The sequence below is a fragment of the Eucalyptus grandis genome, chromosome 6 (assembly GCF_016545825.1).
Source record: "Eucalyptus grandis isolate ANBG69807.140 chromosome 6, ASM1654582v1, whole genome shotgun sequence".
NCBI lineage: Eukaryota > Viridiplantae > Streptophyta > Magnoliopsida > Myrtales > Myrtaceae > Eucalyptus > Eucalyptus grandis.
The window spans coordinates 42140726-42153296 of NC_052617.1; the positions used below are offsets into that span (position 1 = coordinate 42140726).

The 12571-nt window shown below is 39.6% G+C and overlaps 2 protein-coding genes across 2 annotated transcripts; both read left to right on the top strand.

The window, feature by feature from the left end:
- Nucleotides 1-5149: 5149 nt before the first annotated feature.
- On the top strand, nucleotides 5150-6352 carry LOC104449910. The gene has a single exon (XM_010064217.3). It carries the CDS (start codon nucleotides 5313-5315, stop codon nucleotides 5901-5903), a length of 591 nt encoding a protein of 196 aa, XP_010062519.2. The 5' UTR covers nucleotides 5150-5312; the 3' UTR covers nucleotides 5904-6352.
- Nucleotides 6353-9305: 2953 nt separating this feature from the next.
- Nucleotides 9306-10195, top strand: LOC104449911. The gene has a single exon (XM_010064218.3). The coding sequence runs from the start codon at nucleotides 9383-9385 to the stop codon at nucleotides 10007-10009; it is 627 nt and encodes a 208-aa protein (XP_010062520.2). The 5' UTR covers nucleotides 9306-9382; the 3' UTR covers nucleotides 10010-10195.
- Nucleotides 10196-12571: the final 2376 nt, after the last annotated feature.

Consider the following 12571-nt stretch of genomic DNA (forward strand, 5'->3'; position numbering starts at 1 on the left):
GAAAAGTGATGACTGCAACCGAACTAAGTGCAACGATTGAAGGTTTTCGGGATATTTTGTACAATCATTAGTGTTGTGTTGAACTAGGACCGACTCAAGGCTCACATCCTCGTGCTTGTGGTATCCTCTCTCCTGTGAGTTCCACGAGCGGTCCAATGAGAGCCAAGATTGTTGTGTTGTACAGCCAGAAACTAGTAGAAAAACCGGAAGAAGAGGGAATTACACGGTTCGACTTCCACTTCGTTGTCATGGTGGCCACAATGGATATACCTGTATGCAATTCGTTACGGCATGATTCTTTTGACGTTTTGTGCAGCGCATGTTCCGAAGAAAAAAGAGAGGAATTTCGTGGGACTGACGTTGTTAGCCCCTATTGAGTTGGAACATGGAGTCATGATTGCATGCGAATGTACCGCTGGCTGCAGACGTGCACTCAATGAACTGTAAAGACCAATGGCTCATCATTTCTTATCCCTTTGTTTCCAAGGTTGCAACGAGTCTGATGATGAACGCCCATTCCTCTCTTTTAGGAAGGGGTGTTTTCCTGTTATGTAAACGTCAAAAAGTTCAAAGATGGAAACTCCCCATCTTCTAAAAAGTTCAAAGAGGGAGACTCCCCATCTTCTAAAAAGTTCGCAGATGGAAACTCCCCATCTTCTCTTAAATGTAGAAATCTAAGAAATCATTAATGTGATGGTTTAATCATTGCTGATTATCTTATATGGTACGTCATTAGACCAACATTTCCGATCGAATTGGTCGGAAGGAAGGATTACATTAAAATTTCGTAGTTTAAGATCGATGGAATTGACATTTGCAATAAGTTTGGAATTGATTGGATAATTTCTCAATCACTGAACAAACCAAAATCATCAACACAGTTTCCACCACTAAACAAACCAAAATCATCAACACAGCTTGCCAACTACCGTTGGGTGTCATCAAGGTCATGCAGTGGAAATTTGATGCATTTGATCCACATCACTTAACATCAAATACACATTAGGAGTGGGTAACCTATCAACCCTCCATTGAAATATCTACCATTTGTTAGAGCGTGCAGAGAGTCCAAGTTTGAACTCATTAGTATATCTAATTAGACCTACCTTTAGTCACAAAAGACAAAAGAAAACCATCATGAGCTAACTTGAGTGTATTAACTACTCTATACTACACTAATTTTCCAACGTGAGATTAGCCTAACACAATTCACAAATACGTTTCATTATAGCGTCTTTCAAGCTCGCACCACCATGCCCTCTCTCCTCTGAGCTACTCTTACTTGTCTCACTCACCTCCTACATCTCTCTCTCTCTCTCTCGTGCGTGCATGTATTTATAGTCTATTATCCCTCCAAACATTTAACCTATGGTAAATTACTAATACATTCTTGAACAAAGTTTAGTGCTTGGAAGGGATACAACATGAAAACTAATTTATATCTATATTTATACAATATGCTTGGACTTAAGTATGTCCTAAAACTGTTTCGTCTTAATTTTGGGATGTAAAATTTGGAGATATTCCCAAGGTCAAGGGAAGAAATGCTTTTTCTCCAATTGTGGAATAGGGTGTGCGAGCATTAATATGTTAAAACAAGGAATGCATCAAGGTTGGGTGTCAAGTTATCAAATCGTCGATGGAAACCTCTGTTGAAAGCTTTGCTTCTTGCTAGTTAGCACAATATCTAGAATCGGCATGTCTAATCAGTACCTCTTGCCTCTGGCTGGCCGATAAGCACTTCTTGCCTCTGGTTGGCCGATAAGCACATGAACATGAAAGCTAATTTATATCTATGTCTATACAATATGTGAAAGGAGGGATTTGGGAGGACACGTGTCACGTCTACCTCCCTTTCCTCCTTTTCTTGGCTTTTTGTTCTACATTAAGAAAATCTTCCCATATCACTCTCTCCCCCTTTTTCTCTCTGTTTTTGTTATTTTTACATTATACTACATATTTAGCATTTTTATTTTTTCAGTCTTACTGTTAAAGTTTTGTATTTCATGTGTTAGCATCAGGATCATTACATTTTGGTCCACTTTTTATTGAATAAATCTAATTATTCTACTTTTACGAGAAAAAAGATATGTAAATCTACATTATTCATTTTTTTTTTTGTCAGTGCTACTCTATTCCTACTCTACACTCACTCTCAGACTTTTGCCTTACCTGTTGCAGGGCGTGAGAGTCGAAACCCATTCTTGAAACTTACACGTCCCCATCTTATCCCCCTGAGAAGGTGGGGATTTGAACTCCTCACATCCCCTTCCATGTTGGAAATGTGGCTACATTATTCATTTATTATTTGATCTTTTAATTTTTTTTTACGAGATTCTTTCTCTTCAAGATAATTACAAATAAAGCCTACCATGAAAAAATTGATTTCCTTCTGAATTATAAATGGATATTGTCCATTCTTTGCTCGCATATATCATATCCTAAATTTATGCATTTCGTTTTTCAATTATTTATCAATCTATTAATCCCAATTTTTTATGAAACCATTAGGATATATTTAGATCTAATGATGGTTGTTATCAAATTAAAATGAAATTATGCCATTCTCTCAAGTAAAGACTTCATTGATTCCTAATTATTTCGCTCAATGAGTTCAACCAAATTCCAGATGAGGTCATTATGATGCATTTTGACTATGTTCTAATTGACAAATATAACAGACCATCTTACTTTATTGTTATTGTTTGGTTTTTACGTCCAATTAAATAAAAGGATGGTAGGATATTCCTGATTAAAAAATTGTCCCACGAAGCGTGCGTAACATACTAATTTTTCATTAATAATGGAGTGTCTGGAATTCTTTGATCGTCTTTCTAATCAAATACTTTACAGAAGCATAGAGGTCTTCTTCTCATGAGAATGACCCTAAGAGAGTGCAATTGTGGTATATTCTTAGTTCTAACTAGACGTGGCGCAAGATAGAGAGCACAAATTATCACCTATCATGTCTCTGGTTGTTTAGAGTCCAAATTTACACTTCAAAATACAAAATTTTACAAACTAGGTGAAGCTTGACACCTTCTTTGTTACTTCACTAAGCAAAGTAGATCACATTTATGCGAGTTATCAAGTGTACGTGGGACAAGAGGTGCTTACAATAATGTGGTTTCGCCCATTAGGAGTCAAGTAGTTAAAAAAAATGCTCGATTTGAGAAATAATGTATTCTCATTCCTCTAAATTTCTGCGAACTGAACCACAAACATCCGTCCTATATCTAACTTTCACACATTCGAATTCTTGATTCTTCTAGAGATTACAAGTTAGGCAGAAAGGGAAAAGAAATAATCAAAAGACTTCGAAATTAATTCCCTTGAGGCTAAAACACATCTTTATAGAAGAGCTAGGGTTTCGCGATTGTCGTCCAACGACACCCACGTAACGAAAGCTAATTCCTCAACCTTCTCGACAGCGTAAGATAACTACAACTCATAAATACTTTCTTTTCAAAGTTACTATCCCTCCTCTCCTCGTGACAACAAACCTCAACCACCTTTCTTGCTCATTTATGAAAGTTTCGAGCTCACGATATGATTTCGCAGCTCGTGAAGTTATGGCGATTCTGTGTGGGGGCAAGCTACGCAGCAGTCTCTTTCTTTCATGCTTTTATGAGATTGAGAAAAAGAAAGAGAAGACATAAAAGAAGAGATTTTCTGCACAAGTGCATGTATGTTAGTTTTAGTCCCACACGTGAAGTTCTTCCACTTTGCGTGGAAGATGTCACTTTCTTAAGGTCTTCTCGGTCTAGCTTTATGCAGGATTATGGACCGCACGAATAGCCCTAATTTATGTTGCCTAATCGCGTGTGCAATAATAATATAATTATGTTTTTTTTTTGGTAAGGATAATATAATTATGTTATGTACCGATATATTCAAGAAAGGACGTAGTGGGAAGGAAGTAGCTCTGAAGATCATGGTAGGGCGATCCTTTTGTCGACATATGCTCCCGAGATATCGCCGCTTCAATTGAACTAGCAAACTTATGCCTAGGATCAAACAAACTATATATGAACACGCGAATATACAGACGTATTTCGTTTGCGAGTGTGAACATGTATGTTGTCATTTATGGTCCTCTTCTTCGCAATGTATCTCTTTCTTGTAACTAGCATGAACACTTGACTCCTAAGATGTTATCAATGTCCAGCCGAAATCTCTTTCTTAAGGTCTTCTACTTCCAGCTTTATCTAATAACATTGCAGACCACAAAATTAACTTCAATTTATGGTGCCTTATTGCTGCATAATAATCATGTTAGGAAAATACACACTCTGTAATTAGCTTGAATCATGTTATGCTCTACATGTATACAGACGCATCTAGAGCATATATGACTAGACTTATTTCGCTTAATATGTGCACGGAGATATGAAAAATATTTGATCCAATCTTAAAACGGTTATCTTAGTCTGGTATCCAGCAAGTACACTATAGCCATTTACTATTTTGGTTAACGGCGAGAGTTTCAGTAAATGTTAGATCCAAACTCGAAGTTCGATCGAGATCTTGCCAGCTTTTATATCAAGACTGAAAAACCACACTATCATCAGTTTACTCGAGTCCTGTTTTCGGGGAAAAGCAAAATCTCCACAGAAGAAACATAACGTTCCATGTTTTGGATCCATCTTTCCATTTCCTAACTCTTTTGTATGTAAACGCAAAATAAAGTAAGTAGATCCCCGTTACATTTGTCTCTTCCCAATCTCTCTCTGACTTCCCTCCAAACGAAAGCAATGGAACAAGAGAAAAGAAAAGAATAGAAGATCATGAAAAGATAAGAAAACTGTGCAAGGTGCAGCTCACACTCACGTTAACGCATTGTCTTCGTCATCGCCATCATCAGCTCAAAGCCAAAAGAGAAAAGAAAAGAAGCAGTTAGATAGTGTTCTCTTGGAAATAAATGCATCGCTTCTCTCATTGATGATAACACTTGAAACAAAAGTTGGAGCAACTTGCTCTTTCTCAGCCGTATATTTCCTGAAAAATCTAGCCGGTTCACGGCCATTCCTGAGTCGATGATACCTGACATGAGACTCATCATGGTCCATACAATATCTCAAACGATTCACGCACACACAAATACACGGATTCATGTCAGGAGAGAGGCCTCTCTAGCATTATAAATATGTGTACATTGCACCTGTCTCTCCCCAGCTTGAAATAATCTTCTAGCCATCAATTGTCCTTACTCTCCTTTTCGTGGTTATTTTCTTTGCTCTCATTGATCTTGATCAATTTCGACATAATTTCGAAAAATTCTTGAACTTGTCGTGCCAAATTTTTAGACCCTCATGGCACCACATGGAGAGGCTATTTCGAGCTCTTACTCCAACCCTGCTGCTAGCAAGGCCTTGGGTGCCTCCTCCAAGCCACCAAGGCTATCGAACGACAACCTCCATCGATCCAAGTCAGACATGTCGTTCGAGCTGATGAAAGAGGCAGCGGCAGATCACTTGAAAATGTCGGCGGTGGCCCTCCCACCGATATCGGAGGTTGAGGACACCAAGTGCGAGTGCTGTGGCATGAGCGAGGAGTGCACGCCAGAGTACATAGAGCGGGTGCGCAAGAGGTTCTCAGGGAGGTGGATATGCGGGCTGTGCGCTGAGGCGGTGAAGGAGGAGGCGGAAAAGAATGGCGGGAGGCGGGACGAGGCGTTGATGACGCACATGAGCACGTGTGCCAAGTTCAAGAAGATCCGGGCGTACCCGGCGTTGTTCCAGGCCAACGCCATGAGGGAGATCTTGAAGAAGAGCTCCGTGAGGGCCAAGTCCCTAAGCCCTAGGGACCCGGAAGTACAAAAGAGAGTCGGTATGATCACGAGGAGTTCGAGCTGCATTCCCGCCATCACCAAGGACTTGAATGACCTTAATCTGGCCAACTGAATTTTTCTTTCCGAGAAAGAAGAGGCTCTCTCTAGCTACAAAGATCCAGATTTTCGGTGTGCATGGTTTCATATTTCATCAACCATGTGCACCATTTATTTAGGATTTTGTGTCTAAGCTAACAAAGTCCTCATGTATCCGGCTGAACCCTACTTGTAATGATAACTTGGCGGGCAGCCCTTTCGTTGTTTACCTTCCAAAATGAAGGTTTTTTGAGGTTGCTGTCCTTGTTAAGTTACTAAACCTTCAACTAGTCGAAAATAGAGCAGACGTTTGATGGTGCTTTAAGGTTACAAACGTGCCTTTTTTGCCCATCTAGTGTAGCTGTAGCTGATTTCGATCTTTATTTTGTATAAGCCCTTTTTGTTTGATTAGGAGCTGGTTGTCTATCTGGTCATTGACCCTTTTTGCTTTATTCGTCGCTGTATCAAATTAAGAATATTAATGTACTCTTTAATTAAGAATCTCTCTCTCTCTCTCTCTCTCTCTCTCTCTATTGGTGGTGAACTAAACTTCATCAAATCGGAGTTACATGAATCAAGCATGAGCGGTCTCTAAACTTTTCTAATGAGGTCCCTTGACTTTAATGTAAATAGTATAGTTCTTCATATAATTTTTTTCGAGAGGACACTGGAAGTGTTATAAATTGTCTAGGAAGGACACTAAAAGTGTTATAAATTGTGTACCGCGCTTATTTTAATACTAAAAATTTTGTTCGATCACTTTAATGCCAAATTTATTAAAAAAATGATTTTTTCAAAGTCAACTTTGATTTGTTTGGCCGGAAATTTGATGTGTTATTTTTTATTTATTAATATCTTCAGCTGATGCGATTCATCACAGGTCTGAATCCACATAAAAAGTTTAAAACAATGTCGCTTACCTAGTATCTTTTTCCTATGTACAACTCAAAACTACTTCGTTTAACTAGCTTCGTCCTTCCGTTGCTCTTGTTTCTCGCTCGTCCCCCCATTTGCGTCGTTCGTTCTCTGCGAATCGGGTGGGATCGAGTTTTGAGTTCCAGAATCTGAGCTCGCGGTCACGTGGCTGGTCCCTCTGCGATTGGAACACGTCACTGCATCCCACAAATGGATCTGACGGCTAGAATTCAGACTTCCGCTTTGGCGGATTTTCTCTCTCTTTCCCTAGAGATTCCATCAGATCTTTTTGTGTGTAAGGCAACGCTGACGTGTTGTCTTCGATCTTGTAATCTCAGTGAAAAGGATTGCAACGCTTGGCGTGGTGGGCGGTGGCTCCGTGGGCGGCGGTGGAGAGGATGGTGGTGGAGAAGTGTTGCTCTTTAATTTTGCCCTGCTTTTCCTTGTTTCTCGGGAATTGTTATCACCGAGTTCAACCGTTGTATTCAAAGTTAAATCGTGAGCGAATTGTGATCGACTGAAATGACACTTGAGTGATCTAGCAAAATTTTTTGGCATTAACGCGAGTGTCGTATACAATTTATGACACTTTGTCCTTCTCCCTAATTTCTTCTACCAAATGTTAAACGGAATTGATGATGTGAGTTTCTGCGTCAATCTAATTGGACTACTACTAATATGGATTAAGTACAAAAATTTCACAAAAAAGGATAAAAAAAACTAAACTTCCACAGTAATTAAATGTTAGACACGTAAATTTGCAAATATCTATTTCTTCATAATTCTCTAAAACTCGAATGATATTTGTAAGTTTTGGCGGACTTTTACTTTTTTTCTTTTTTCTGATCCATACAATCAGGCCCTAAATTAAATTATCAAGAAAAAGTCCCGTGGGTGTCACACTTTAGTTTTCACTAATATCAAAATGGAATCAAGAACAAACGAAACCAATTTGGAAATCCCATTTCTGCAGCATCACTTGACTTCTGGATCAACTGGAGATTGGGATGCTGATGTCTCGTGGGCTTTGCTCAGCTTATAGGGGGGTCGGCTTGGTACTTGTCCAAACATTAGAAGAAAGGCATCTCTAGATAAGCATAGACGGTGAATGTGATTGGAAGGAGTTAATCTTTGATTATCTTGCTTGATAACACCTTGGAATTGCATGAGTGTTTCGAATTTCGTGGTTGTAAAATATAACGACAATAAACTAAGAGCAATAAACTCGTACAATGCACTCACTACAGCAACTCCTTTTAGTAAAAGATTGCCAAAATGAAATCTTGATTATACCAAGCTCTATTTACAAGAAGTTACCTTATTAATGGACTATTTCTCATTCATTTGTAGTCAATCGGATCCATTCTCACTCTCTCCGTGATAGTGAATTAAGGCCTAAATGATCTTGCAAAATTACATCGGTAGCCAATCACTTGTTTTATACGTGGATAAACTATTTTTCCATATAACCAATTAATGCTTTCCTAATTTCATAAAGAATATCAACAATGAAAGGAATTAATTAACTATGCCTTTTAAGAATTGTAGGTATTTTTGTTTTCGGATAACAAGGAAACATAAAAAAAAAAAAAAAAAAATGCAACTAACTTTCCCTTCAATGAAATATCCTACAACGACTTTATGAATCGAATAAGACACGAGTCTAACGGACGTATATGAAAAAACAAATCCATGTCATTTCTCTAACTTCCAAACACATTCGTCCCTCAAAACCATTAAATAAATTCAATGAGAATAAAGTACGGGTATTTATAATAATAGGGGATAATAAAAAAGGAATTAGGGACCCAAAAGTACGCTTGAAGGGACGATCGGAGTGGATAGGAACCTTCGTACGCCTCGCACGAGTTCCATTTAATTAAACGACCTCTTGCCAAATAAAGCGTCAAATCTCCCTTCCGCTAGCGTTGTTGGCGGGATGTGAAGCCCTCCCACTACTTTCCTTTCGACATGCATCTCAGTAGGCGGGCAGTCGCCTTTTGTTTATTTTAGGCCGCGAAGGTTCCGTTCTTGAACACGAAAAAGGCGGTGCGGAGAGACCAGCCCACGCAAAGAACATTAGGCCCATGTCCCAAAGATCGCCATGCTCTTCCTTCGTTGCTAAGAATCTCTTGTATTCCATGATTTCCTCCTGCCCCGCAGACATCGTCACATCGAAGCACGGAGACGGCAATTAACAAACCGGAAAAAGGCAAAGGTGGTGTCAGTCAAAGAAATGATACGACTTGCCATTCCAAGCACGACTGCTTTGGCTCCAAGATTTGATCTTCCTCTCCCTCTAATTATTGAATAGATGGGATTATAATGGCACGAAAGCGACCCTTAACCAGTGAAATATCTTATGCACCCACCCACAGCCATTTTGAGTTCAATGTAAACGTAGTTTAATCTACAGAAAATAGCTGCCCACACAACTTTAACTTTGCGTCTTCGTCCTCCTTACTCTCCCCCTTTATATACCCCCCTCTCCCCCACTCTTTTACCCATCTTCACCAGACTAAAGCTTCATCTCTCTCTCTCTCTCCTTCTCAACTCTCTCTCTCTCTCTCTCAAGAAAGAAAGAAAGAAAGAAAGAAAGGCATGGAACATAATATGCCTTTGGCGGCTAAGAAGATATGGAGCATAGTACACGCGGTGTTCTTCATGCTGAGGAAAGAAGTATCCAAGAGGAAAATCATGACGGATCTCAACATGATGATGAAGCGCGGCAAGACCGCCGGCAAGGCCATCGGCAACCTCATGTTCTCCCACCACCACCACGCCTCTGCTTCTGGGCGCCGCTCGCATGACAGCCATTCCTCGTCCTCCTCATCAGGGCCACTCGAGTACGAGTTCAGCTGCAACAACAGCCCCGCCTTCCCGCACAATTACCCCAACCTCCACGCCAACAAGCGCAGGTGCTGCAACCAACTGAACCACCACCTCCACAACCTCTTCACGTGCGTTCACCCGCCCCAGACCTCGGATGACGAAATCGTGGGCGCGTTCGACTTGGATATGGTAATTGAGATGCTGAACAACCAAAGGGAGGTGGTGGAGGCGTCGCCGATGTTGCCGGGGTTCGGCCGGACCCCGCTGGTGCGGCCGCTGAGGATCACGGACTCGCCCTTCCCGTTGAATGGGGAGGAGGACGGCGACGAAGGCGTGGACAAGGCGGCGGGGGAGTTCATAGAGAATTTCTACAAGGAGCTGAGGCAACAAAAGTGAATGCGCGGCTGAAATAGCCACGCCCATGCATAAAAATCTTGTTGCAGCAATTTCCCCTTTTGATATTTTGTGTAGTTGATTTTTAGTTAACGTTGGTGGGCGTGCTGAAAAGCTCTCCTCATGAAGAGGAGGATGTTCATGCCTCTGATGAAAATAATAATACTGGGAGATTATGTTGCCCAAATAGCTATTTCTGTCCTTCAATTTTCTTCCTATCTGTTCATCAAGAAGTCCGTGGAAATAAGTAGTGTATATTCTAAAGAATTTAAAGGCCTATCCTAGAACTTTAGGCATATTCTCGATGGCAAATTAAGGGGACGGTATTATCTAATGGAGGATCAAGAGAGTTCACTTTTTAGTAATTAACTGCAAAAATCTTTGAACAAGGTTAATTGATGCGATTAGTCTCTTTACGAGAGTATATTAGTGGTGTCATCCTATAAACAATAAGCTAATAATGTCGCCATCAAAATCTGCGGAAGTGCGGAATTAGCGTAAACTTCATCAAGGCCCTCGGAGCTCCACCGCAAGCATCAGCTCCCGGCATAGATCTATGCTCCATACGGTGGTGGTTCGTATTACCTCCGTCCCTTCCTTCAAGAAGACTTCCGATTTACGCGTTACAAAACATGGACATTACCTATACGCAAACTTAACTGAAAATACGGCGCGATTTCCACCAAATATGAAAGAAGACTTTACCCTAATTTGATTGTCAATTTTGTCTATGAGACAGAGATGGAGAAGATATCTTCCACCAGTCAATTGATAGCCATGTATGTAACACAAATCTTTCCTACATGTAAAAAGATGCCAGATTCAATTATTCAATTAGGAAGGCCATGATGAAACTTTGGTAGCATATGGTTGTATATACTCCGATGGTCCTCCTGGAAAAAGTACCAATCCATGATTCTATTTCTCTATGGGGAAAATCAAGCTTTCGAGACCTCATTTTTATTTTTATTTTTATTTTTCCCACTAACATGTCCTAATGCGATTCCACTACATGAAAAAGTGAATCTCCTAGCTGGCCCCCTCTGCAAAATACAACTAAGCTTTATTTTTCTTCTTCCCCACCCTGCTTTTCCTTTTCCTATTCTTTCTTTCTATCTTTCTTTTTTTCTATTTAATGATTCAACTGACTTCTAAAGTTGGAGCTGGTTTAATGGGAAACCTCCTCCTCTCTCTCTCTCTCTCTCTCTCTCTGGTTGTCAACGAGTTACCTTTGCCAAAATTTTGATCTGTCCACTCACGGTCCCAGCAATAATCATTGCAATAAATTGGAGCATTTTGATTAAAAAAGCTGTCTTTTGAGGAGGGTATTTTGGTTATTGCTAGTTTGAGGATGGCGTGTTGGTGAAAAATATTGGTATTCTCACGGCGCGATGTGAATGGCATTATTCTTTACCGAGGACATCGAGAAAGGACTTCTAAACTCCTACGGCATTACCTGTATGGAAAAATATTTTGATTACTAACACCCTAGTGAGATTTAACAGATTTACTAACCTTGGACTATTAAGTTGCAGGTAGTGCTAAGTAGCTAGGATTTAAATAAAGAATTCCGTAGTGGGTGTGGGACCACATGGTAATGCCCACAAAGGGTCACTCATGTTGATCATTCCTTTCTACCTTTAAAACATTCGAAAAATATATTATACCGAGAGAGGGTTTAACCGGGGAAAATAAAAAGACATTATTTAGTGAATTCTCCAGTGTGGAAAAAAATGTAAAATGTATAAGGAGAATTATTTCCTCATAAGAAAAGTTAATTATAACAAGTTTTTTTTTTCCAATGAAAATACGAAAAAGTTGCATTAACGGATTCAGATTCATTTTCTACAAAATATATAATATTAAAATTTCGTTTATGAGTGGTTGATGATGGCCATCTCTCTCCCTAAAGTTTCACTGGCGAACCTAGATTGCAACAAGGTCACTTTCAAATCATCGGTAGTGAGAGGCATAAAGAAATTTATCGACATTGACAATGACATAATGTAGATAAATAAATAAAAATGGCATATTCCCATAGCTAAGTAAACCTACAGATCGAGGATATTATATGCCAATCGAGATTTCTCTCGTAGTATGTCGCAAGGAGAGTTCTTTCGTACATGGTGCATACTACAACACGTAATCCCTACGATACTAGTTCATATTAGTTTTGAAAAAAGCAATCAAGAAAAGATGATTAGAACATATATGACTTGAGTAAGTCATGTTTATTTTATTCGAAGACATGAAAGCGATGGCCTTGAATACCTTTATGTCAGAATTTTCAATACCTTTAAGCCAAATGTCATCCTCCCCTCTCGCCTCATGTTTCGACAGGAGCTCATGATTGAGGATATTATGCACCAATCGAGATTTCTCTTGTAGTATCTCACAAGGAGAGTTCTTTCGTACATGGTACATACCGTAACACATATTCTCTATGATATCATTTCATATTAGTTTTGAAAAAAGAATCAAGAAAAGATGATTAGAACATGTACGACTTGAATAGGTCATGTTTATTTTATTCGAAAACATTAAAACGAGGGCCTTGAATACCTT